This window comes from Takifugu rubripes, chromosome 3 (assembly GCF_901000725.2).
Source record: "Takifugu rubripes chromosome 3, fTakRub1.2, whole genome shotgun sequence".
Taxonomy (NCBI): Eukaryota; Metazoa; Chordata; class Actinopteri; order Tetraodontiformes; family Tetraodontidae; genus Takifugu; species Takifugu rubripes.
In genome coordinates, this window is record NC_042287.1 from 338,178 (window position 1) to 364,736 (window position 26,559).

Consider the following 26,559-nt stretch of genomic DNA (forward strand, 5'->3'; position numbering starts at 1 on the left):
TGTTTTAAAAACCAATACAGGGAGTAAATCACTATCCAAATACAATAGTTTCCAGTCAGCAAAGTCAGTTACTTGATTTTCAGTGACCCAGGAAATGGTCTCTCTGCTTTTCAACAATGCACGAGTGTGTGTGTGTGTGTGTGTGTGTGTGTTTGTGTGCATGTAAGCACAATCAGTGCAAACAGGAAAATGAGTCATTTGTGTCAGAGAAGAAAGTGTTTAGTTAGGACCTCCTTTCAAAAGTCTATCTATCTATCTATCTATCTATCTATCTATCTATCTATCTATCTATCTATCTATCTATCTATCTATCTATCTATCTATCTATCTATCTATCTATCTATCTATCTATCTATCTATCTATCTTGACAACATGATAACACCATTTTAATACTTGCACAGCTAATCCATATTAAATTGAGTGAAAATGTTTCGTTTCTTCCAAAAAGAAAGGAATCCTTGATAACACCCTCTTCTGGATTGATGCTGTTATTTAATTGAAGGGTCAAAGGGATGTCGGATGCACATTTTTAACACATCTACATCCTCTTTTAGCATACATGTGTTGTTGAAGCTTGAGACCGTATTAGAGGAAGACTTCCTCTTTTTTTTTTTTTTTTTTTTTTTAAAGTTTCCTAAACTATTTTAAGAACATTTAAATAGTTTTTCATGCTTTCTGTTTGTATGAATATGATAGAAACGGACAGGTGGACAGAAAAAGCAGGTATATTTTCAGAAATCTGGATGCTAAATAATCAATAAAGCAGCCTTGGCTCCAGCGTTAACCACTACCCCGACAGGAAATCAGCGGTTATTAGAGAACGCTGACAGTTTAATGACACTTCAAGCCGATAAATACACACATGTTGTGTTATTTCCTCCCCAAGAATATTCTTTATTCCGTCACGCTTTTATTTTCTAAACCACTTTCCCCCGGATCATCAACCGGAAGTGACTATTATTGCAGTGGGACCTGAACACGCGGCAGCGGAAGTAGAGGAGGACCCACACACGGACACGGAGTGTATTTGTAAAAAGTTTGTCAGGGGCTTTGACAGGTCTCGGTCCGGACTGCGGTCACACCCAGCGACCACAATCTGGTGGGACCCATATTCGCTGTATGGCGGCTCGACTCGGCTGCTAGCTCGTTAGCTCGTTAGCTCCAGAGCGACTTTAGCTTTTTAAACATGTCCGTAGGAGACCAGTTTTTGTACGACCTGCCGCCCAGGGTCCTGTGGGAGTTCTGTCGAGTCATGGATGCACTGTCTGACCTGGACTGGACCCGCTTTGGTGAGTCACAACCGGCCTGGGAGGCAAGACAGGAGGAGTGACCGACAGGGGGAGCAAGACAAGAGGGGAGACAGGAGGCAATACGGGAGGCAAGACTGGAGGAGACACCGGCGGGGGAAGGCGAGACAGGAGGGGAGACGGGAGGGGAGACAGGTGGAGTGACCGACAGGGGGAGCAAGACAAGAGGGGAGACAGGAGGCAAGACAGGAGGAGGGACAGGTGGAGTGACCGACAGGGGGAGCAAGACAGGAGGCAAGACAGGAGGAGACACCGGCGGGGGAAGGCGAGACAGGAGGAGGGACAGAAGGAGAGACAGGAGGCAAGACGGGAGGCAAGACATGAGGAGACATCGGCGGGGAAAGGCGAGACAGGAGGAGTGACCGACAGGGGGAGCAAGACAGGAGGGGAGACAGACGGCAAGACGGGAGGCAAGACAGGAGGAGACATCGGCGGGGGAAGGCGAGACAGGAGGGGAGACCGGAGGAGTGACCGACGGGGAGCAAGACAGGAAGCAAGACAGGAGGAGACACTGGCGGGGGAAGGCGAGACAGGAGGAGGGACAGGAGGGGAGACAGGTGGAGTGACCGACCGGGGGAACAAGACAGGAGGGGAGACAGGATAAGACACCAGGCGAAGGCGAGACAGGAGGAGGGACAGAAGGAGAGACAGGAAGAGGGACAGGAGGAGGGACATCGGTCTATTTTGGGTCAAGATAAAATGCACTAGGAATCAGGGAAATCACGTATTTGCCCATCTTCACCCGTCAGTTATTGACCTTGTGGATCTCGGGAGGTTTTTCAGTGTTGAAAAAAGTCTGGACGGTTGTGAGACGTCTCTTAGCAGATGTTGCTGTGGAACCCAACAGAACAGGACTGCCTCTTCACTATGGCCACTTAGAGGAAGGGACAGACTTCTGTTGGCCGTCAGAACCAGGACTGAGTTTCTGTCATGTCCAGAGGTGCCTGGTGTCCCAGGAGGCTGCACCTGCCCACTCCTGGTGTCCCAGGAGGCTGCACCTGGACACTCCTGGTGTCCCTGGAGGCTGCACCTGGACACTCCTGGTGTCCCGGGAGGCTGCACCTGGACACTCCTTGTGTCCCAGGAGGCTGCACCTGGACACTCCTGGTGTCCCGGGAGGCTGCACCTGGACACTCCTTGTGTCCCGGGAGGCTGCACCTGGACACTCCTGGTGTCCCTGGAGGCTGCACCTGGACATCAGCCTTCTGCTTTAGGCCATCTTTATTGAATGTCCACATTGATGTCATGTTCTCTGGGTTCCAGTTCCTCCTTAGTGGATTTAAGGTTTCAGATGAGGGTAAGAGGTGTTTTTGGATGGCAGGGTCCTGGAGTGGACCACACAGCTGACCATATGAAGGCTTTGCCAGGACTAGACCGGGGCCGTATCAGAAGATGGAGGCTGAGAATGGTCATTTAGACCTTGGTGGCCTCAGGTTGGTCCGTCTGGTGTTCAAACTCTTACTGATAGTATTATTCTTGGACCTGAACTACTGGAGACCAGAGGATTTGGTTACTGGTTTGGTCCAGTCTGAACAACTGTGAGCTACAAACCAGTAACAGCCCAGGTTGTAGTGGCAATCCTGACCCCCTCACCTGGTTACCACCATGGCGCTGTAGCTTCTGACCGGCTGCTCGGCCAGCTGTGATGTTCCTCAGGAACTGCTGTCGCTCTTTTGATGTTGCCGTGGTGTCGGTGGTTAGTAGGCGGTCCTGTTGCTGGTACCTAGCAGGACCGCTGTAGCGAGGCCACGCGTGCCCTGTAGAACACGCACAGGTGAGATGGGGCTGCTTTCAGCCTCACCCTGGAGAAATCCCCGTGATGTCAGATAAGCTTCCGTTCTGGTTTTGATCAGATCAGAAAGGTGAACTTTCAACGGGCTGAGTCAGTGCAGCCGCTGACAGAGGAAGTTCATCATCTCAGCCTGATCTGGACAACAATTACTCCATTCTCTAGGTGTTTTCTCTGTGTTGGTTAGTTCCCCTTTTCTAACTTCTTTTCAAGAAAAAATATTGCCCATGTTCCATGATTCCACCCTGAGAAAATGGGACATCGTTTGAAAAAAGGTCACGTGACGCCTATTTAATGGCCTATTTAATGATTTTTTTGGAACGTGATGGTCCCTGGACCCAGCAACGCCGGTACCAGTCTTTGTGGCAGTAAGTGGCCTCGCTGTGGAGGGACCGACCCCCGGAGTTCCACCTTTGACGTCGGACGAGTGTTTGTTTTGGTGAAAACCTTGAAAGTCCAGCAGGGATGCTAGTTTAGCCTATTGCTGACACTAACTAAGGCAGATGAACCATCTATCTACCTGCCTGCCTGCCTGCCTGCCTGCCTGTCCACCTGCCTGCCTGCCCAGCTGCCTGTCTGTCTGCCTGTCTGTCTGCTTACCTGCCCGTCTGCCTGCCTGTCCGCCTGCCTGCCTGCCCGTCTGCCTGCCTGCCTGTCTGTCTGTCTGCCTGACTGTGTGTCGGTCTGCCTGTGTGTCTGTCTGCCTGCCTGTGTGTCTGTCTGTCTGCCTGCCTGCCTGTCTGTCTGTCTGCCTGCCTGTGTGTCTGCCTGCCTGTCTGCCTGCCTGCCTGCCTTCCCGGTGTGTCTGCCTGCCTGCCTGCCTGCCTGCCTGCCTGCCTGTCTGCCTGCCTGTGTGTCTGTCTGTCTGTCTGTCTGCCTGCCTGTCTGCCTGCCTGTGTGTCTGCCTGCCTGTCTGCCTGTGTGTCATGGCCTTGGCAGTGATTTTTTTTCTTGCTAAGTGACAGAAGTTCCTGTCACCCACATCTGCCTCAAGCCACAAGAAGGAAGTGAGTCTGCTGATGTGTAGCTTGAGTGCTGTGACCGGTGAAGCTCGCATGTTGTTGCAGTTTCTAATGTTCCCCAGGCCTGGTTGTATTTTAGAACTTCTGTCCCCTCAACTTCTGTCTTTCTGCTGGTCTGACTGACTGTGCGTCCATTGCCTGTGCCTCCCTTGTAGCCTCGATGGTACTCGACGACCAGACCGCTCTACGATTGGCTCAGAAGCAGGAGAAGCGGACTGACTGGGTGATGAACCAGTGGGAGATCAGGAACGGTCGAGTCGGTGAGCTGGTTAACCTGTTGGAAGGTCTGGAGCTGCTGCGTCCTCGGGATGTCATCCTGAAAGGTGGGATCTCCAGCCTAAACTGTGAGGAGTGTCATCCTATGGCTGATTTTTCTCTCGTTAAAGGAGTTTCCAGGCTGAAGCCTCCTCCTCCTCCTGCTCCTGCTGCTCCTCCTACTGCTCCTGCTGCTCCTAGGGTTCCGTCGCCACCTTTCAAATCACTTGGTGGACTGTCCACCGCAGGTACGGACACACACTCACTGTCACACAGATATTACACACTGCTAGATGGAGACTAACTAGATCAGGGGTCGGCAACCCAAAATGTTGAAAGAGCCATATTGGACCAAAAAAACAAGAAACAAATCTGTCTGGAGCCACAAAAAATTAAAAGCCTTATATAGGGCTTATAATAAAGGCAACACATGCTGTAAGTGTCTATATTAGCTGTATTAGTCTACTTTCCAAATGATAAGTAGGCTACAAATATATAATGAGCATTCATGATGAAATGTTGAATTTCCCTGCAGTGCTTCCTGGAGAGAATGACGCACCTTGTGGCCAGTCTGCTGTACGATGGCGCTTTAAGTTTAACTTCCATTATAATGAGATGTTGAAATTAAATATTTATTATACACATTTATACAGCATTGGAAAACTTTAAGAATGTTTGTCACGTTTTTCCTCCTACAGAAATTATATTAAAACAATTTCCATTTTCTTTGAAAAAGCTCCAGGCAGCCACTAAGGCGGCGCCAAAGAACCGCATGTGGCTCCAGAGCCGCGGGTTGCCGACCCCTGAACTAGATTAACTAACTAGATTAACAGGCTAATTAGATTAGACAGGAGTCATTACTCAGTGGGTGGTGTACTTTGTTACTGAACACAAGACTTTCCTCTTAGACCAACAAAGTTGTGCGGTATGGTACAGTACGGTATGGTCCAGTACGGTATGGTACAGTATGTATGGTATGGTACGATATGATACGGTATGGTACAGTATGCTATGGTATGGCACGGTATGGTACAATACGGTACAGTACGGTACTGTACTGTATGGTATGTACGGTAGGGTACTGTACAATATGGTACAGTATGGTAAGGTAGGGTACTGTATGGTACGATATGGTACAGTATGGTATGGTACTGTATGGTACGGCATGTACGGTAGGGTACTGTACAATATGGTATGGTACTGTATGGTATGGCATGTACGGTAGGGTACTGTACAATATGGTATGGTATGGTACTTTACGGTAGGGCACAGTACGGTATGGTACAGTACGGTATGGTGAAGAGGTGACCAGGTCCACTGGGATCCCTCCTTCCTTGGTGGGTTCATGGATCTATTCACAGGACTGAGGCCGTTTTGGGGGCGGAGCCTTCATTCATTCCCATGAAAGTTGCTCAGTGGCTCATGAAGCAAAACAGGCACCACTTCCAGGTGTGAGAAAACGCTCCGTCCATGAGCCTGCTGAGGTCTGCTTGTGGCTGCGCTGCAGCACAGTGACAAGAGCCAGTCCAGGTAAATCAGCATGTGAAGGTGACCCTTAACTAGTTTAACCCAAGCCAAAGCCAGACCACCACTCCAGAGGTGTTAGACTGAGCAGCCTCCCTGGCGATGCCGCAAAAATCAGGCTGTAGTTGAGAGTTGAGGTCTGCTTCTTTGAAAGGGAACGCTCCTGTGTTGGCTGGTGGAGCCGCTAATGGGGAATCAATAGGTGACTATATTAACTTATTAACTATAGTAACACAAGGCAGGACATCGTGCTGGCTGTTAGTAATCAGAGAAACACATGTTCATAATTAAGCTTCGAACAAGCTGACTATTTTAATGTCTCTCCAGAATATTGAACGGATGTATTACAGAGAGATCCTCTCCTCGGCCAGCTGCTTTGAACGTTTCACGTAATAACTGATTTATTCATAGCCACGATCAGAAATATATATTAAAAACGGTGAACCTAGCAAAGACCTTAAGACTGTTAAAACATCGATGCGTACTTGACTGAATTATTTCAGAAGACAAACATGATGAATAAGCTCATCTCTAGCACCTTGGCGAGCCTGTGTGGGACGCCAACCTGCAGCCAGGCTCGGTGCCGAGCCTTCACAACGTAAAGACTAATCCGGTAGAACTGACAATTTAAATAAGGGCATTCAAAAAGTCCTTACAAACCCTTTATTTGCTGAGTTATACACGTCTCCTTTTCCACGTTACCTATGGGAAAAGGTCTTTTTGGGTCTGACAGAAGCTGACACCATCTTTGCAGTACCTCTGCTTGGCCAGCAGGGGCTCTAGGGGAGCTTCCGGTGTCCAGTCCTCTGAATAGATCCATGAAACCACCAAGGAACGAGGGAACCCAGTGGACCTGTGGCCTGCCAGGTAGGAAAGGAGTCCCGGCTGGATTGGGGCCCTTGAGGACCGGGTTGGGACACCCCTGGAATGGTGTGTGTATGGTGTCATAGGGTGTTTATGGTATTGTAGGGTGTAAGATTCATGGTATGGGGTTTATAGTAAGATGTTTATGGTATGGTGTGTGTGTGGGGTGTGTGTAGTACCTCAGTCTTAGTACCTCGTGCCTCCACGGTGGCGCAGCAGTGTATCGACGCAACTCCTCAGCCGTCTATAATGTATGGACCTGAGACACGTGTGTGTGACCATATAGACGTATATGGACGTATATGGACGTTAGACACGTGTCTGTGACCTTATAGACGTATATGGACGTTAGACGTGTGTGACCATATATGTGTCACCTTCCTTTTATCTCTAAAGTTCTTGAGAAGGTGGTGATGACTCAGTTACTGGAGCACCTGCAGAGAAACAGCCTGTTTGAGATGTTTCAGTCAGGCTTTAGAGCTCATCACAGCACAGAAACAGCACTTCTTAAAGTTACTAATGATCTTCTCATAGCTTCAGATCATGGACTGTTCTCTATGCTGGTTCTGCTGGACCTCAGTGCTGCTTTTGATCCAGTTGATCACAGCATCCTGTTACAGAGACTGGAACATGTGATTGGGATTAAAGGGACAGCACTAGACTGGTTTAGATCATATTTATCTGATAGATACCAGTTTGCTCATGTCCATGGTGTTCCCTCCTCATACAGTAGGGTTAGCCATGGAGCTCCTCAAGGTTCTGTACTTGGACCAATCCTCTTCACCTTGTACATGCTTCCCTGAGGGAACATTATTCGGAAGCATGGGATAAATTTTCATTGTTATGCTGATGACACTCAGCTTTATTTATCCATGAAACCAGAGGAGACAGAGAAGTTAGTGAAGCTCCAGACCTGTCTTAAAGACATAAAGTCCTGGATGTCTTCAAATTTCCTCCTTAACTCAGGAAAAACTGAGGTCATGGTGTTTGGTCCTGAACCTCTCAGGGATAGATTAGATCACATGATCACTCTATATGGTATCTCATTAACATCTAGTCTCTCTGTGAGGAATCTAGGAGTAACTTTTGATCAAAATCTCTCCTTCAACTCACACATTAAATTAGTCTCTAGAAGTGCCTTTTTTCACCCGAAGAACATCATAAGGATCAGGAAGCTACTGACCCACCATGATGCTGAAAAGTTAGTCCATGCATTTGTTACTTACAGGCTGGACTATTGTAATTCTTTATTATCAGGGTGTCCAAACAACTCTTTAAGAAGCCTCCAGCTGATCCAAAATGCTGCAGCCAGAGTTCTGACAGGTATTGACAAAAGAGATCACATAACTCCTGTAATGGCGTCGCTTCATTGGCTGCCCGTTAAATTTAGAATGATTTTTAAAACCCTTCTTTTGACCTACAAGGTCCTCAGAGGCCTAGCTCCATCCTACCTGGAGGAGCTAGTGACACCTTATCAGCCCAATAGACCGCTCCGCTCTCAGAATGTTGGTCTACTTGTGGTTCCCAGAGTCTCTTGGAGTAGAATGGGGGCCGAGCATTTAGCTACCAGGCCCCCCTGCTATGGAACCAGCTCCCTTGACCATATAGATGTATATGGACGTTAGATGTGTGTGTGTGACCTTATAGACGTATATGGACATTAGACGTGTGTGTGACCTTATAGACGTATATGGACGTTAGACGTGTGTGTGACTTTATAGACCAGGGGTGTCCAAACTTGTTGCAAAGAGGGCCAGATTTGATAACGTAAAGATGCCCGGGGGCCAGTAGATCCTTCTGATGTTTTTTTTAACCAGAAAGGTTACATGCAAATGTACACTATTATAAAACAATTTTCATTGTCACAATTCTCTTTATTTTTCAAATGGCAGTGTAACCAAATATAAGCCACTCAGGCAGACGTGAACAACTCTAAAAACACAATTCTGCCTTTAATTCACATCTGGAGAGTCAGATAATATTGAACACTGAACTGTATGGAATACCTTAAATTTCCATGAGTTTGATAAATGTAATGCAAAGTTGTCTGTTATCATTCAAGTTTAAAACAAGTAAATTTTGCTCTTGTCTTTTACAAGATCTTTCAGAGTAATAGTTTGTGTCACATTTACAAGTACACAACATCAACAGTTATAACCAAAATCTTATTCAAGAAAAAATGAAAAAAGTGCCATAAGTCCAAGTGCGTAAGTTTGCTTTTGGCTTTTCACTGTTAATAGTGACGGATTCAAAACATTCAATTACAGATTGATCAAGAAACCAATAACTTGCTGAAACTAATGAGAAGGGTGATGCTGAGATCTGGATTTCAGTAAACAGGCCAGGTCTGGTTTGAGGGAAGTAGTTGAGATGCGTAAAATGTCACGTAAGTGGGAGTCACTTAGTTTTGCCCTCAGTCGGTTCTTGTTTAAGTTCATGACAGAGAATGTCTGCTCACACAAATATGTGGAGCCGAATAAGCTCAGCATTTTCTTAGCAAATGTTTGCATTTCTGGAAAACTGCCTTTATCCAGCTGCCCGTAAAAGTCAATAAGCGAAAGCTGCTGGTGTTTGCCGTGCCGCTCATCATCACACTGCAGCTCGATGAGCTCCAGCTGCAGCTGTGGAGGAGCATCATCAGGGTCCACGGAGAAGGGAGAAGAGAAAAGCAACATGTCCTTTTCAATAACGGAAAATTTCCCGAAAGCGTTTGTTAAATTCCATTGTAAGAGACGCGATAGCGGTTGCGTAAGTCATCATTTGCACACCGATGTTGTCCTGTGGGAAACTGTCGATCACCTCTTTTAAAGCTGGGAAGTGCGCGGTGCGGGGCTCTGTTTGGGACAAGTGTCTTTGGAAACGTTGCAGCTTGGTTCCAAAGGCCTTGATGTGAGCGTACAGCTGGCTCACCACTGCATCCTGTCCTTGCAGATTAACATTCAGCGCATTCAGATGCTTCGTTATGTCAACCATAAACGCCAAATCTGCCAGCCATACAGGATCGGACAGTTCTTCCATCGGTTGCCCCTTTTCACCCAAAAAACGTCCAATTTCCCCTCTGAGAGAGAAAAATCGCTGCAATGCGGACCCCCGACTTAGCCACCTCACATCGTTGTGATATATTACGTCTCCGTATTCAGCCTGAATGTCAAGCAAGAACTGCTGAAACTGTCGGTGGTGTAGAGCTTTAGAGCGAATAGAATTAATTGCCTTTACCACTGGTTTCATAACATTATCAAATTTGAGATGTTTGGCGCAGACAGCCTGCTGGTGAATTATACAGTGAAGTTTAATAGCGTTACCGCCTTCGTCGGTGACTTTATTGCAGATCAGTGTGGACAATCCACTTCGCTCACCAGCCATGGCAGGCGCACCATCGGTAATGATCCCAGAAACTTTACTCCATGGTAGTTTCAGTTCATCAACAGCTTCACAAACAGAAACGAAAAAATCTGTTCCTCTGGTTTGGCCTTTAAGGCTTTGGAGGTCAAGCAGCTCCTCTGTTACCTTCATGTTGTCATCAACTCCTCTTAAAAAAATCAAGAGCTGTGCAGTGTCAGATGCATCGGTGCTTTCATCGCAGGCTCATGAGAAATAATCAAAAGCCACTCCCTTGTCCCCCAGTTGTCTCTTAACATCTGATGATATGTCCTCGATTCTCCGTGCCACAGTGTTACGTGCCAGGCAAACATTCATAAATTCTTGCGTCTTCTCCGGGCAAACATTCTCCGCCGTTTTCATGACAGTCTTTGATAAATGTACCTTCAGAAAAAGGTTTGCCATGTTTAACTATTAACATGGCCACTTCGTAGCTTGCTTTGGTGATACTTTCCTTTGACTCACAGGCCCGCGTGAAGAATCGCTGTTGTGATGCCAGAGCAGCTTGGAGTTGTTTCACTTTTTCAGCGCGGTCACTGCCTGTTAGCTTGTCGTATGTGTTAGCATGTTCAGTTTGATAGTGACTCTTTATGTTAAAGTCTTTGAACAAGGCCACAGTCTCTTGACAAATAAGACAAACACAATTGCCTCGATTTTCAGTAAAGAAGTACTGTAATTCCCATCTTTCTTGAAAGTGGCGTCCCTCACTATCAACTTTCCTCTTTTTCTTTGCGGTCGCCATGACTAATAAGCGGAGAAGGGTTTACGGCAAGGATGCAGAGCCAGACAGCATTACAGTGGTGCTGCCACCATGTGGTGAAAGGAGGAATTACATGTCAGTGATTTATTTATTCTGTTAGTGCCAGCGGGCCATAAATAATACATTATAAGACTGAAGTTGCGGCCGTATGAAATCTTACCGAGGGCCGTGATTGGCCCCCGGGCCGGACTTTGGACATGCCTGTTATAGACGTATATGGACGTTAGACGTGTGTGTGACCTGATAGACGTATATGGATGTTAAACGTGTGTGTGACCTTATAGACGTTTATGGACGTTAGACGTGTGTGTGACCTTTATAGATGTATATGGACGTTAGACGTGTGTGTGTGTGAGCTTATAGACGCTGTGTTGTGCATGTCCATACTGACAGCTGCATCTGGTGTTTCCACTCAACCTCCAAATGGGACTGTTTGTCTAGTTCATAAAGTAGAAGGAAAAGAACTGCCCAGACCTGCCCCACCTCCCTCCAGGCTTCTGTCAGAGGTACAAGAACCGAGCCCTCTTGGTCGACCACACACTCAGGTAACACACACACACACACACAGAAAAAAGGCGTCCATGTTGTTCTAAAGATTCATGTGCTGATGTCGTCCCCTAGCCCTCCGTGGCAGAGGTGTCCTGTAGCAGTGGCCTGATGTGCTGGTCATATGAAGAGGTGCATGCTGGGACAAAGGGGTTCTCGCCCACCCTTCAGGTGGGAGAGGGGGGGTTTGGGGTAGTGTACAAAGCAACCCTGAGTAACACCGTCTGCGCTGTGAAGGTTCTGAAAGAGGTGAGTGGCAGCGCTGGGGCTGTTCATGGGGGATGCCGGTCTTCCTCTATAGTGGCTGTGCTGGTCCACATGGGACACTTTTAAAGTGCAGACATTTGCTGTGTCTCTGTGTAGATCCATGAGTATCCTTCCATGTTAGCATAAACATCTGCCAAACCTCTAAGAAAACTCTGCTGAGGGTTGAAAGGTGGACAGTGATGGACTGTTTTGGTTCCTACAGGACCGCCTGCTGGATTGGAAAGTCCTGAATCAGAGTTTTCAGACAGAAATGGAGAAGCTGTCAAAGTAAGTAGTGGTGAGCATCATGAAGGTGTGTCAGTGGTGAAGAAAGCTGCTAAAGACTCAACTCACGTCACAGAGATAAGAGCTGGGCCGGGCCAGGCTGGACCAGGCTGGACCAGGCTGGACCAGGCTGGGCCGGGTTGCCAGTGAGGCTGACTGACCATGTCAACAAACTGGTGCCCAACTAGTGGAGATCCTTAATCCATCACGTCCTTAAAGGCTGAGGTGTCACAGCGCGACCACACCTCCCACACCACCCAGGGCAGGCAGAACCCCGCCCAGACCTCCTGTTCTGGCCTCACCCAGGGCAGGCAGAACCCCGCCCAGACCTCCTGGTCTGGCCACACCCAGGGCAGGGAGAACCCCACCCAGACCTCCTGGTCTGGCCACACCCAGGGCAGGGAGAACCCCGCCCAGACCTCCTGTTCTGGCCTCACCCAGGGCAGGGAGAACCCCGCCCAGACCTCCTGTTCTGGCCTCACCCAGGGCAGGCAGAACCCCGCCCAGACCTCCTGGTCTGGCCACACCCAGGGCAGGGAGAACCCCACCCAGACCTCCTGTTCTGGCCTCACCCAGGGCAGGGAGAACCCTGCCCAGACCGCCTGGTCTGACCACACCCAGGGCAGGTAGAACCCCGCCCAGACCTCCTGGTCTGGCCTCACCCAGGGCAGGGAGAACCCTGCCCAGACCTCCTGGTCTGGCCTCACCCAGGGCAGGCAGAACCCCGCCCTGACCTCCTGGTCTGAGCTGCAGCATTGATTAGCCTGCTTTTAGCTTCTTCACCTCCCCCAGACTGGACTTGAAGTGACACCAGAGCAGAGCTGAACGTGAGGGGTGACAAACACAACGAGATCCTTTTAATGTGTTTTCTCCTTCAGGTTCAGGCACCCGAACATTGTGGATCTGCTGGGTTTCAGTAAAGGACCAGGAACAGTGTGTCTGATCTACAGCTACATGGAGAACAAGTCACTGGAGCACAAACTGCACAATGTAACACACACACACACACACAGGAACACACAGAAACACACAGCCGTATGAGTGGACCTATGCATGACAGGCGGTTGTAATGTGTGTGTGTGTGTGTGTGGGGGGGGGATCAGCAGAGCTCCTACTTGTCCTGGTCCCAGAGAGTCAGTGTTGTGACCGAAGCCTCAACGGCCCTGCAGTTCCTTCACAGCCCCCCCAGTGGAAACACACCCCTCATCCATGGGGACGTGAAGAGGTCAGCATCACAAATGGTCTCCCCTGTTGAACTTTGTGTTTTGGTGAAGAACGTTCCTCTGATAGCTCGACTGTCTCGGCAGCTCAAATATCCTGTTGGACCACCACATGACCGCTAAGCTGGGCGACTTTGGCCTGGCTCGCTTCGCTCCTAGACCCTCGCCATCTGAGACGAAGCCGCTCGGCCGCACCACCACCATCAGAGGAACGCTGGCTTACCTTCCTCATGAATACGTGAGGACTGGGAAGCTGGGCACGGTTGTGGACGTGTACAGCTTCGGCGTGGTGAGGGTTCCTCTGTGGGCCGCTGGTAGACCTAACGGTTGAAAGGGGGACTGGTGGGCCAGTCCGGGATTATTGAAACTCTGAAAGCTGTCAGTTGGTCGGCCCGCCTTTGGTTCTGGAACCAAACGTCTGTGTTGGCTGAGCTTTGTTTGGTGCTGTCTGTGCTTCTAGTCGTGACCATGAGCTTTCCTCCAACATTCCTGCTTGTTTCAGGTGCTGCTGGAAGTCTTAACGGGTCGTCGCGCGCTGGAGGAAGACCAAGATTTGGGACAAAAATACCTGGTCAGAGGACACGTTGATACACTGTGTCTTGACCACCAGTCTGACGTTCTCTTCTCCATGTTGTGTGTGGATGTGCAGAAGGACCTGGTGGAAGAAATCAGGGAGAGTCCTTCTGGTTCTCCTGAAGAAAGTTGGAGAAAACAGCTGGATCACCGGCTGTTGGCGGGTAAGAACGCGTTTGTGTTGCTCCTGATTTCAAGTCACCTGGTCACGTTCCACTGCTGCTGTGTCTGCAGAGGGCGCCACTGAGCCTGCTGGGTGGATGGAGATGGTGGCGCTGGCCTGCAGATGTCTGGCAAACAACAGGAAGGGGAGACCAGCCATGGCAGAAGTCAGGGACGCTCCTTTGTTGATGCACCTCTGTCCCTCCATCTGTCCATCCCTCTATCTGTCCCTCAATCTGTCCCTCCATGCATGTGCTGTTCCTCATGTGCTGTTCCTCATGCTCTGTTCCTCTCCTGCTGTTCCTCATGCCCTGCTCCTCATGTGCTGTTCCTCTCCTGCTGCTCCTCATGCCCTGCTCCTCATGTGCTGTTCCTCTCCTGCTGTTCCTCATGCCCTGCTCCTCATGTGCTGTTCCTCTCCTGCTGTTCCTCATGCCCTGCTCCTCATGCCCTGCTCCTCATGTGCTGTTCCTCTCGTGCTGTTCCTCTCCTGCTGTTCCTCTCCTGCTGTTCCTCTCCTGCTGTTTCTCATGCCCTGCTCCTCATGCCCTGCTCCTCATGTGCTGTTCCTCTCGTGCTGTTCCTCTCCTGCTGTTCCTCTCCTGCTGTTCCTCTCCTGCTGCTCCTCTCGTGCTGTTCCTCTCCTGCTGTTCCTCTCCTGCTGTTCCTCTCCTGCTGTTCCTCTCCTGCTGCTCCTCATGTGCTGTTCCTCTTCCAGGTCTTTGACAAACTTCAGGATATCAACACCCTGGTGAAGAGGAGCAGTCCTCACATGGACCTTAGTGGTGCATGTCTCTCTAAAGAGCTGTCTAAACTGGGACCACTGGAGGACACCTACCAGCCTGCCCAGTCCTCTCAGTCATCATCCTGCTCCTCTTCCTGCTCCCTCCAGTCTCCCCACAGACTCCGTTCTCCTTCGTCCCACGTCTCCAGCTCTTCTTCCTGCTCCCCATCCCCCTCCTCCTTCGCTGGTCCCTGTGAAACTGACGAGAGCCGAGGCTTTTCCCAGTATGACCTTCAGTCCAAACTAAGAACTAATGGGACAGCTTTCAGATGCGTCAGTCCGTCCACCAAAGACCGACACCAGAGTCCAACAGCCTCCCTTGATGCCAAGTCCCACCAGGCTTCTGTCCCCACTGAAGAACACTACAGCCTCCCTCTGCAGCCCAGTGGTACCAGTCATGTCTCCAGTACAGGGAGGTGTGTGGAGCCAGACCACAGAGGACACCACCCAGCTGGGCTCTGTGGTGTCCTCAAGCCCCTGTCTCCAGTCAGGACACCTGTCTCAGGTAGGTCCTGCCACGTTTTGGGGTTTAGTTAAGGTCGGGCTAAAAGCAGAGCATCCTAGCGGGGGCGCCGCCTGTGGTCCCGGCCCGGCGTCTGCATCACGGGACCGTTACACAGGTGTCTGGAAAACGGTGTCACGGAGGTGTGGCACACTGTAGAGGTGTCCTCTGTGGGCCAGGCCATGAAGACGGTCCTGGAGGGAACCATTGGACAGAGACTGGGACTGTGTGCACAGGCTGCTTCTAATTTACCTGTGTGTGCGTGCGTGCGTGTGCGCGTGTGTGTGTGTGTGTGCAGTCCTTATGAATCCCAGTAAGCAGCATCTTCTACAGAAGAAGACGCTGTATGAAGAGGGACGGATCGAGACCCCTGAGCTGCTCTCGTCTGAGGATATCTGTGCGTCACCTGTGCTCAAACCAACATCCTGTCACCGTCCCGCTGCCGTGGCCTCTCACTTCTGTCTTGTGTGGTTCTCAGATGGAGGGACCAGCTCTGTGGCTCTGACAGGACCGGAGGAGAGTGACGAGCAGGACTGGCTGCCCGCTCAGCGCCAGTGATGGCGGCCGGGGACGGCAGAGCCGCCACCTGAGACCACCAGAGGCCACCTGAGACCACCTGCAGATGCCAAAGACCACCCGAGGTCACCAAAGACCACCTGAGGCCGCCTGCTCGGACTTCCATTTGCTCCTCACGGCTGAAACTGCGTGAAATGCAGCATTTGTCATTGTTGTCGGGGTGAAAACGCCCGTTTTTGTGTGTCTTAATTGGGATCAATGTGTGTCCACTCCAGGTGATGGCGAGCACGCACAGGTGCACCACCAGGGGGCGCTGACGCCACCCTGGAATATTATTTATTCCTGTTTTTGACAGATTCCTGACCAAATACGTGATACTGTTGCTTTTTATGCTCGGCAGTATCAGATCTGACCACTGAGCTCTGCCACCCGGAGCCTTTAGACTAGATATTATTGTCTGTTTCACACCACCTGTCCGCCGCATTTCCAGCGCTGGCCTGTAGGCAGCGCCCTGGTCCCGCCGCCGGAAACATGGCGTCGTCCTGAGCGGCATGAGAAGATGTGTTTGTGTTGTTTTTACATGCATTTTGTCCGGATATTTTCATCCTAGAGTAGCGGCGATTCGGCGGCTATTGCTATAATCACGAGTAAGTACAGTAAAGAGGGAAGAAACGCTCCCGGTTGATCCGCGGCAGGTTGAAGCAGCTGCCGCTCCGACCCGCCGCGCATCGAGCCACATTAGCTTCGCTAGGCTAGTTCACAACAAGGAGTAAATCATCATTTCAAGATATAAGCGTCGTTTTTCGGTTGTGGGGCGGCTGATTAGCGCTGTTTCAGCGCCTTCATACACCCAGGACTGCTCTTACATCGCGTTCCCCATAGCTAGCGGCTAATGGAGGCTATCCGGTCGCAGTGTTGTGAGATGCTAATGGTTAATGCGGAATAAAGCCCCCCAGATCCCGCCGATAAAAGACAATGTACGGAGTAGTGGGACGTGTGTTGGTGGCTTGAGAGCATAACGTGTTAACAAATGGGTTAAATAGCATTAACTTATGTGGCTAACGTGTACCATTGTTGTTAGCATTTAACGACCACGAGCTAGTTAACATGTTAGTGGTGTTGAGCAGAAATATGGAATGACTGTCTGGTTATTTCTTTCATTAAACCGCATCTGACCAAATGACGTAAGAAAATAAAAAGTTGCTTTATTCTGGTTTGTTGTCACTTGTTTTAAATGCTGGTTACCAAGTAACTCCAATGATATAAAGGACTCGTCTGTAGCTGCGGCTCAAATGGACGTTTTGTAAAACTCATTAGTAAAGCTCCGTTTATTGGGGATGCTCATACTCGTTTATTGGGGAGAATCTCGAAAAATTCTGGAGGTTTTTGGAAGAATGTGGGTGGCAAATATTCGAAGCTTGCTAATCAGAGGAATTGTAACGATTGAAAATGTGAAGCTTCGCTATTTTCATTTACATCACTTATTCGGTTTACTTTATCCGCCAATCCGATTGTAAAGTTACAGATACGATGCAAAGTTTCTCATGGAACTCTATGAAGCGGTGCGGTGGCGGGGAGCCCAGCCATGGTAGACGGGTGCCTTTTGGATGTTCTAAACGGTGCCTGTTTGCTTTCTACGGATAATTCGGGGCCATTGTTTCGGTGGCTAGAATGGAGCTGGATCAGCTGCTGTTAGCCTGTTAGCTGCCTGGCCTTCCTGCCATTTCCAGCAGTTGCCGTTAGCATTAAGATGGCGGCTCGCCGCTAAGCGAAAATACGTCCCTCTTTGCTTCTTTAACACCCGTTTTTTGGCTTTCTTTGCGTGCTGCCATGTGGATGCAGGGAGCAGACATCCATCCCATCACGGCTCAGTTGGATATGCATTCTGTTCCTGCTGGTTTCTCCTAGCCCGGGCAGCAACTGGCGGTTTCCTACCAATTCTGGAAGCGTTCGCCAAGCTAAAATGGCGGACTGACTATCTCAGGCGTCCGGCTAGCCAACACCCTTTTCAACACTTTTGAATTAACATTTCTTTCGGAGAAGATGCATTTGTTGTATTTTTGAAACGACTCTTTGTATTCCGCGAAAGGCAACCGTTTGCAACCCTCAAAGCGCATTTATATGCATTAAAAGCCCGCCAGTAGCCTCCGAGCGAGCCTCTTTCCTAGCTAGCTGTTTAGCCAGCGAGCGCTAATTCGGGGACATTGGCTAACCGATTTCAAGAGCGTTTTCCTGCAAACCGTGACTGAACTTGGATTTCTCTCCTTCACCGGGGACTAGGTGACGGGCATAGGAACACCATGACCAACCAATCCGCAACCTCCGCGGTGCTGGAACCTCGATGGAAGCGCGTCCTGAGCTCCACTGGCCCGGTACCGCGGCCTCGGCACGGGCACCGAGCCGTGGCTATCAAAGAGCTAATGGTGGTGTTCGGTGGGGGGAACGAGGGGATCGTGGATGAGCTGCACGTCTACAACACAGGTACGAACTCTGCATCTGAAGCTATGAACATGTCGTGCTTGTGTCACCATGCCTACCGTTTCAGCCTCATGCGCCCCCCAAAATAGGCCGCGTTGCGACCAAGTTGTTGGAGCGACGAAGCTTAAGTCCGTGTCTGAGGCTTAGCCGCTCAGGCTAGGCTAGCTCCTGCTTATTGGCAAGGCCGCTCTTTGACATGCTAACGCGTTAGCTGCCCGGCTAATAGCGGCTCTGGCAGAAGCGCAGAGAAAAATGGCGCGTTTTCACTGAAAACACGCTGACGTCACGGCCTCACGGCCACACCCCCCGTCCCGCCAGCGTAAGACTGGGAACAATGGGCGCACTGGTTTGAGTGGAGCGCTGGTATGTAGCAGGTGGTGGTAGAGACGCCCCCCAGGTGTGTTTCACCCAGGAAGCGGGTCATACCTGCGTCCTCTCACCTGCGTCCTTGCCTGTCTCACACCTGTCTGTCTCACACCTGTCTTGCTCTCTGCAGCCACCAACCAGTGGTTCATCCCGGCGGTGCGCGGCGACGTCCCCCCCGGCTGCGCCGCCTACGGCTTCGTGTGCGACGGGACCCGCCTGCTGGTCTTCGGGGGGATGGTGGAGTACGGCAAATACAGCAGCGACCTCTACGAGCTGCAGGTCAGGTAGCCGCCGCCGACCGGCCGCCGGGACGCCCCCGGCGCCGAGCAGGTCATGACGTTCTCCCCCCGTCTGCTCCAGGCCAGCCGCTGGGAGTGGAAGCGCCTGAAGGCGAAGGCGCCCAAGAACGGGCCGCCCCCCTGCCCCCGCCTGGGCCACAGCTTCTCCCTGATCGGCAGCTCCTGTTACCTGTTTGGGGGACTGGCCAACGACAGCGAGGACCCCAAGAACAATATCCCCAGGTTAGCCCACGCCGCCGTTAGCACCGCGCCGCCGTTAGCACCGCGCCTGCCTGCAGTAACAGCGCGCTGGTTGTGCCACAGGTACCTGAACGACCTTTACTGCCTGGAGCTGCGGCCCGGCTCCAGCGTGGTGGGCTGGGAGATCCCCCCCACCTCGGGGCAGCCGCCCCCTCCCAGGGAGAGTCACACGGCCGTGGTGAGCAGCACCGGGGGGGCCCGGCTCATCATCTACGGGGGCATGAGCGGCTGTCGCCTGGGAGACCTGTGGCTCCTGGACATCGGTGAGGGGGGGGGGGGGTGTTTCACTCCTCTGGAGGTCACGTGACCTCTGGGCTGCTGCTAACCGCTCTGTCTTCTGGTCATGTGACAGACTCGCTGGTGTGGAGCAAACCTGCCCTCTCTGGAACTGCCCCCCTGCCCCGGAGTCTGCACTCTGCCACCACCATCAAGAACAAGTACGCCCCTGCCTGTCTGTCTGTCTACCCGTCTACCTGTCTCTCTACCCATCTACCCGTGTACCTGTCTGTCTACTTGCCTGTCTGTCTGTGTACCTGTCTCTATACCCATCTACCCATCTCTCTACCCGTCTGTCTGTCTACCCACCTGTCTCTCTGCCTGCCTTCCTGTCTACCCTGTCTACTTACCCATCTGTTTACCCATCTCTCTTACTGTCTACCTGTCTCTCTACCCATCTACCTGTCGACCTACCATCTACCCGTCTCTCTACCTGTCTCACGCCCGTCCCCCCAGGATGTACGTGTTTGGGGGCTGGGTTCCTCTGGTGATGGACGACGTGAAGGTGGCGACTCACGAGAAGGAGTGGAAGTGCACCAACACGCTGGCGTGTCTCAACCTGGGTACCGTGGCCGCCGTGCAGGTTGCTCCGCTGCGCCGTGTCTGCCTGCGTGCTCACCTGTGGCTCACCTGTGTGTGCAGAGACGCTGTGCTGGGAGACGGTCCTGATGGACAGCCTGGAGGAGAACGTCCCCCGGGCCCGGGCGGGCCACTGCAGCGTGGCCATCAACTCCAGGCTGTACATCTGGAGCGGCCGGGACGGCTACAGGAAGGCCTGGAACAACCAGGTGTGCTGCAAGGACCTGTGGTACCTGGAGACAGGTGAGCCCCTGTTAGGCCGCCTCAGGCCGCCTGTCACGTGACCCCTAACGTGTCGTCGCCCTGTTGCCTCCCAGAGCGCCCCAGCGCGCCCTCTCGGGTCCAGCTGGTCCGGGCCAACACGTCGTCACTGGAGGTGAGCTGGGGCCCATCCCAGACGGCCGACACCTACCTGCTGCAGGTGCAGAAATACGACATCCCCGCTGCCGCCGCTCCGGCCTCCGCACCGCTTCCTGTGGCAGCGCCAGCCCCCAGCCCCCCCAAGAGCCCCGCGCTCGTCAGCACAACAGCGGCCAACCAGGCCATCACGCTGGTGCCGTCTCCCACCGCCGCCAAAGCGCCAGGTGGGTTGGCTCAGGTCGCCTCGGGTGGGAGCGGCGGGGTGTCTTCACCTGTATGGTGTAATTCCACAGCTGTCCTGAAGGTGGCGGCAGCGCCCGGTTCTGCTCAGGGAGCCTCCATCGTCACGGTGAGACAGGTGCCCGCCAAGCCGCCCGTGGCCGTGACATCACTTCCTGCGGGGGTCCGGATGGTGGTCCCAGCTCAGGCCGGCCACGGAGCAGTACGACACTTCCCGCTTCTGCCGACTTTTTCCCGCTTCTAGTCCCACGTCCAACCCTTCCTGCTTCCTGTCCTCAGTCCGCAGGAAGCAGTCCTCAGATGAGCGGCATGGCAGCGCTGGCGGCGGCGGCGGCAGCAACGCAGAAGATCCCTCCGGCCACGGCAGCCGTGCTCAACGTGCCCGCGGGGGCCACGCTGGTCAAGACGGTGGCCATGAGTCCGGGCTCCAGTGGCCTGGTGGGCAAGGCGGCGTCCCCGGTCACTGTGGTACGCCGACGACGTGCTGAAGTGTTGCGTTGCTCCGAGCCTGCACGTGTGACGCGTGTCCCCTCCGTGTCCCGCAGGTGAGCAACCCCGCCACTCAAATGCTGAAGACCGCGGCCTCCCAGTTGGGCGGGGTCTCTGTCGTCTCCACCCCTGGGACCCCAAGTCGCCCCATCATCACGGTCCACAAGTCGGGGACGGTGACCGTCTCGCAGCAGACGCCAGTGGTGACCACGGTGGTGGGCGGCGTGACCAAAACCATCACGCTGGTGAACAGCCCGCTGGGCGTGGGTGGGGGGAGGACCCTGGTGAGTGGCGCCGCCCCGCTTCCTGCTCAAACGGGAGTAAACAGGAAGCTCTTCATGTTGTCTGGCGTCCCTTTCAGATCGGTAACCTTGGCAACCTGGGGAAGGTCGTGTCGGTGGTTCAGAACCCCCCAGTCCAGAGTGGTCAGGCAGCTAGCAACGCCGTGGCCCAGCTCCTCCAGGTACGTCTTCCTGTCCCGCCACCTGAAAACACACACACACATGGAGAGGCAAGAGCGTGCACGTGTGCGTGAACCCGTGTTTCTGGCGCTCTCAGGCGAAAGGTGGCCTCCCAGCTGGAACCATCCTGAAGTTGGTGTCATCAGCAGATGGGAAGCAGACCACCCTCCTCAGCACCGTGCAGGCCGGCTCCACGCCAGCCAAATCCACCATCCTGGGCGTTGCCCCGGCGACCTCCAAATCTGGGACCACCATCATCAAGACCATCCCCATGTCCGCCCTTCAGGGTGGAGCAGGTTCTAACAGCCCCATCACCATTCTGACCACCAAGATGATGACGCAGGGAACCGCAGGAAAGATCATCACCACGGTCCCCAAGATGGCTGCAGCAGGGCAGCAGGGGCAGCTGACACAGGTAGCACCCCTGCCGGGGTCCAGCCCCCCCTGCTGGGACCACATCTTAGACCCCCTTAGCAACCATCCCGTCACAGTGGGAAACAGTCAGAATGACCCTGACACTTGTCTTCCTGTCTTCAGGTGGTGTTGAAAGGAGCTCCAGGGACACCTGGTACCATTCTCAGAACCCTCCCAATGGGCGGAGTCAGACTGGTGTCACCTGGCACCACCAAACCCACGGTCACGACGCTGGTCGTCAAGGGATCCACAGGTAAACACTGAGCGGGGGCCACCGCCGCCTCTGGGACGCACCTGTATCAGTGCGTGTGTGTCTCTGCAGGGGTGTCCAGTCTGGGAACCATCACCACCCTCGCAACCACCGCCACCTTGGCCAGCCAGGTTACCACGGCAACAGCTGCTGCTGCTGCTGCTGCAACAGGTCCCAAACAGGTAGTGAATTGGGAAGGATCCAGCGTGGTGATTGGGGTGGAAAGCCTCCCCAGATGTTCTCACATCTGCTCTGGATGTGCAGGTGACTCTGATCACCACGCCCAGCGGTGCTGAGCCCCAGCCGCTGGTCCAGGATCTGCCCGTCTCCATCATGGCCTCTCCTACGTCAGAAGATCCTGGAAGTACCACAAGCACCAGCACAGCTACGACAGCAGGGGGGGGGGGCTGGAGACGCTCCTGCTGCCACAGGTACAGGTTTGTTCCTTCAAGACCGGCTGCTGCTCACCTGTGGAGCCGGGCGGCAGGGTGCACCAGAACCACGTCAACCAGGTGCACCAGCGCCTGGCATAGCGGTAGTGATGCTTATGATGGTTGTTCTGCAGTGACGTTGGTGTGCTCCAACCCACCGTGTGAGACCCACGAGACCGGCACCACCAACACCGCCACTGTTGCCACAGCAACCGTAGGTGGAACCAACCAGGTGTGCTCCAACCCACCGTGTGAGACCCACGAGACCGGCACCACCAACACCGCCACTGTTGCCACAGCAACCTTAGGTGGAACCAACCAGGTGTGCTCCAACCCACCGTGTGAGACCCACGAGACCGGCACCACCAACACCGCCACTGTTGCCACAGCAACCTTAGGTGGAACCAACCAGGTGTGCTCCAACCCACCGTGTGAGACCCACGAGACCGGCACCACCAACACCGCCACTGTTGCCACAGCAACCGTAGGTGGAACCAACCAGGTGTGCTCCAACCCACCGTGTGAGACCCACGAGACCGGCACCACCAACACCGCCACTGTTGCCACAGCAACCTTAGGTGGAACCAACCAGGTGTGCTCCAACCCACCGTGTGAGACCCACGAGACCGGCACCACCAACACCGCCACCACAGCTACTGGTAAAAGCAGATTGAGCAGAACCGAGCAGAACGTGCTAATAAACGTGTTATTAAACATGCTAATAAATGTGTTATTAAACATGCCAATAAACATGTTATTAAACACTTCCTGTCTTGACTCTGCAGCTCAGCAGGTCGGGGAGGGTCTGCAGGGAGACTCCAAAGACCCGTCTTCTTCCTCTGAACCTGTGGCCTCCATCGTGGCCAGTCAGAGTCGAGCCGTTACCACGGTAACACAGGCCACACCCACCCCGGGACCATCTATACCCGTAAGTGTTGTCCACGCAGCACCATGAGCTGTAGCTCCCTGGTGGAGTAGATCAGAACCTACAGTCATGAACGCCACGTTATTGCGCTAGGGTGCTTTTAAAGCGCCGAGGCCATGAACTTCCTTCACTTCCTGACCGTTAGTCTCTGGCCTCCGTGCAGGAGATCTCCTGTCTGGTCGGGGAGGTCAGGGCAGAGTCCTCGGAGGCCGTTGCCTTGGTCGCCGTAGCCCAGGAGGAGGAGCCTATGCACACAGACAACCAATCGGATGGCGTGGAGTCATCGGCTGCGGCGGTGTTGCAGGTTCACGTAGAGTCCAGCGAGGCAGCGGCGCAGGTGAGCAGCTGACAGACAGATTCCCAGCGCACGTTGAAGCGCACGGAGCCGACCACTCGGGCCGTCTCTCTCTTAGATGGACTCCTCCCACGGCGGCCTTCCGCAGGAGCTCATGTCATCGGAGAGAGATGCTGGCGAATTGGTCACCGGGGCAACCACGCTGATGGTGACGGGACTGACCCCCGAGCAGCTGAGCGTTGCCACGGCTGCAGATGACGCGGTGCAGCAGGCGGCCATACAGGCAGTGCTGCAGGCGGCGGGACAGGCGGGTAAGATACAGACGTGCTGTGGCTCAGACGGACAGCAGGGGGCAGCGCAGGCGGCTATGGTCGGTGGGTTTAGTCACGACTGGAAGGGTTAACCAGCTACAGTAAACAGACGGTTACTCCTGACGGCCTCTTTAACGAGGAAGAGACGTGATTCTTGTGTGTGTGTGTGTGCCGGCGGTGCAGAGGGCTCGGCGGATCAGCCCATCCCCATCGTCCTAACCCAGCAGGAGTTGGAGGCTCTGGTCCAGCAGCAGCAGCTGCAGGATATCCACCATGCAGCGGACGCAGACGCGCAGCACGCCAGCGTGCCCACAGGTGGCGACGCCGCCGCACCAATGCCACATCTCAATGAGCTGCCAGAGGTTGACTCCGCTCTCTCTGCTGTCCCAGAGGGCCTTGCCCCAGCCGACAGCTTGAACGACCCGGCGGCCGAGAGCAACGGACACGAGCTGGCGTCCTCGTCGGCCGTCACCAGCGCCGTCGCCCGGCTGGCCAGCACGTTCGGTCCCGCCCCCCCGCTGGCGGCCAGCGCTGCCAAGAGCGAGTCCTCGTTCACTGAAGTGACCAATGGTGTTGCAGCAACCACAGCGGTGAGGGAGGTCCTTGGAGAGGGTGACGCACCAGGATGGCGTTAACGTGTGTGTGTGTGTGTGTGTGTGCGTGTGCAGAAGCAGGGCGTCCAGCTGAAGTCGGGGCTTAAGGACAGTCAGTGGTTCGACGTTGGGATCGTCAAGGTGACCAACATGGTGGTCACTCATTATTACGTCCCCTACGACGGCGGCGCCGTGGACGTAAGAGCGTTATTGCGTTATTTCCTGTAGTTTGCTCACCTGTTGTTGACTGCGTGCGGCCTGTGTCCACAGGACGACTCAGGGCTGACGCCAGATTACAGCCAGATGAGGAAGGTGGAGCTGCAGCCAGGGACCGCCTACAAGTTCCGGGTGGCGGGCATCAACATCTGCGGCCGGGGCGCCTTCTCTGAGGTGTCGGCCTTTAAAACGTGCCTGCCCGGCTTCCCTGGAGCGCCGTGTGCCATCAAGATCAGCAAGGTGAGGCCTTTTCCTCCTGTCTGCCACCTCGGACGGATGGACTGGACCGGTTTGGGCGGTGGGGGGGTGGATCCGCGCCTCACCTGTGCCCTCCCTGCAGAATCTGGACGGAGCTCAGCTCACCTGGGAGCCTCCCGTTGTCACGTCGGGCAAGATCACTGAGTACTCGGTGTACCTGGCCATCCAGTCCAGCCAGGCCACCACGGCGTCCAGTTCTGGCCCGGCCCAGTTGGCCTTCATGAGGGTCTACTGTGGACCCACTCCTTCCTGCCTGGTGGCGGCCTCCAGCCTGGCCAACGCCCACATCGACTACACCACCAAGCCTGCTATCATCTTCCGCATCGCCGCTCGCAACCAGAAGGGCTACGGACCCGCCACCCAGGTCCGGTGGCTCCAAGGTGAGAGGCGAGCAGGCGGAGCCGCCGCTGTGATGGTGGGGGCCACGCGTTCACGTGTCTGTGTGTCTCCTGTAGAGAAAGAAGCTGGCAAAGCCTCGGCCAAGAGACCCGGAGCGTCTCCTGATTTGTAAGAAGGCGTCTCGTTTGCTAGTGGTGGAGGTGGAACACGCCATTCAGCATGGACGTGCTCCGCCCAACAGTCACCATTCTGCTTGTGTTTCCAGTAAACCCGTTGGACCAAAGAAGTTCCGAAGCGACCAGTAGGGAGAGCCGGCGCTTGGCTCCAGGACCTCGTGGGGAGGAGGCGGGGCTGACAGAAGAGGCCTCCTAATCTTTCACTCTCCAGTAGAAATAAACCTCGAGATGATGATGATGATTATTATTATGTAGATGTAGCTCCCTCGTCTTTGGCCCTGTCTTCTCTGAGGTCACCGTAAAGGTCAAAGGTCACGGTGCTCGTGAGGAGGCGCCTCCACCAAGGTGGCGTCCAACCAGCTCTTTTGTACATACTTTTTCTGTAGCAACAAAACCTATTTAGCTTTTCTTTTTATAATATCAATTGTAAGAAAGCCGATCTTGTGGTTTCTGTTTCCTCTGTTGTTGACGAAGGCAGCGCAGCGTTGGACAGGAAGTGAACGATTTTTCAACTGTTTGGAACTCACACCTGTTGTTTGTGAATATTCTCTGGAACAATAAAGATTTTTAGAGCTTTTTTTAAGCCGCTGTGTGGACTCCACTGATTAAATAAGATGATTATAATAATGAAATAAGACAGAATGTGGTTCCACAGGCAGCCAGCAGATGGCGCACACCGGGATTAACCTGCACCAGTCAGGCGCGTTTAGGTTATTAATATATTTTATTCTTTCATCTCGTTTACTGAACATATCCGAGACGGTCGCGAGCGCAGCGAGATCAAACAAGCCACCTTGTCGGCGCTGATACGTCACGTCATTTTTAACGA

General features: G+C 53.3%; 2 protein-coding genes across 4 annotated transcripts; both read left to right on the plus strand.

Annotated features, from left to right (window-relative positions):
- The first annotated feature begins 961 nt into the window (after positions 1-961).
- Positions 962-16,947, plus strand: irak1 (interleukin-1 receptor-associated kinase 1). Of its 3 annotated transcripts, none has more exons than XM_011620943.2 (15): positions 962-1,290; positions 4,275-4,442; positions 4,506-4,622; positions 11,294-11,445; positions 11,522-11,695; positions 11,916-11,980; positions 12,856-12,967; positions 13,081-13,202; positions 13,285-13,486; positions 13,700-13,768; positions 13,847-13,934; positions 14,005-14,099; positions 14,651-15,221; positions 15,517-15,615; positions 15,697-16,947. In XM_011620943.2, exons 1-15 carry the CDS (start codon positions 1,188-1,190, stop codon positions 15,774-15,776), a joined length of 2,217 nt encoding a protein of 738 aa, XP_011619245.1. In that variant the 5' UTR covers positions 962-1,187; the 3' UTR covers positions 15,777-16,947. The 3 variants fall into 3 exon arrangements, with proteins under 3 accessions (XP_011619245.1, XP_029689334.1, XP_011619248.1); XM_029833474.1 differs by having other exon boundaries at positions 13,084-13,202; XM_011620946.2 differs by having other exon boundaries at positions 11,342-11,445.
- A 357-nt stretch (positions 16,948-17,304) lies between these two features.
- hcfc1b (host cell factor C1b) lies at positions 17,305-26,313 on the plus strand. The gene is given in 25 exon segments (XM_029833482.1): positions 17,305-17,353; positions 18,015-18,215; positions 18,709-18,857; positions 18,939-19,099; positions 19,181-19,380; positions 19,470-19,554; positions 19,850-19,956; positions 20,036-20,215; positions 20,290-20,774; positions 20,852-21,040; positions 21,118-21,345; positions 21,423-21,524; positions 21,620-21,937; positions 22,060-22,357; positions 22,422-23,276; positions 23,403-23,545; positions 23,706-23,879; positions 23,956-24,148; positions 24,332-24,463; positions 24,539-24,738; positions 24,817-24,939; positions 25,012-25,197; positions 25,298-25,595; positions 25,671-25,722; positions 25,820-26,313. Coding segments are annotated over 25 exon segments (5,133 nt in total). The 5' UTR covers positions 17,305-17,319; the 3' UTR covers positions 25,860-26,313.
- Positions 26,314-26,559: the final 246 nt, after the last annotated feature.

Excerpts from the sequence above, each read along its gene's own strand:
- irak1 (XM_011620943.2), top strand. The coding sequence starts at position 1,188 with ATGTCCGTAGGAGACCAGTTTTTGTACGACCTGCCGCCCAGGGTCCTG. Across the intron at positions 11,981-12,855 it reads GAAATGGAGAAGCTGTCAAA|GTTCAGGCACCCGAACATTG; the intron begins GTAAGTAGTGGT and ends TTTCTCCTTCAG. Across the intron at positions 15,616-15,696 it reads GCTCTCGTCTGAGGATATCT|ATGGAGGGACCAGCTCTGTG; the intron begins GTGCGTCACCTG and ends TGTGGTTCTCAG.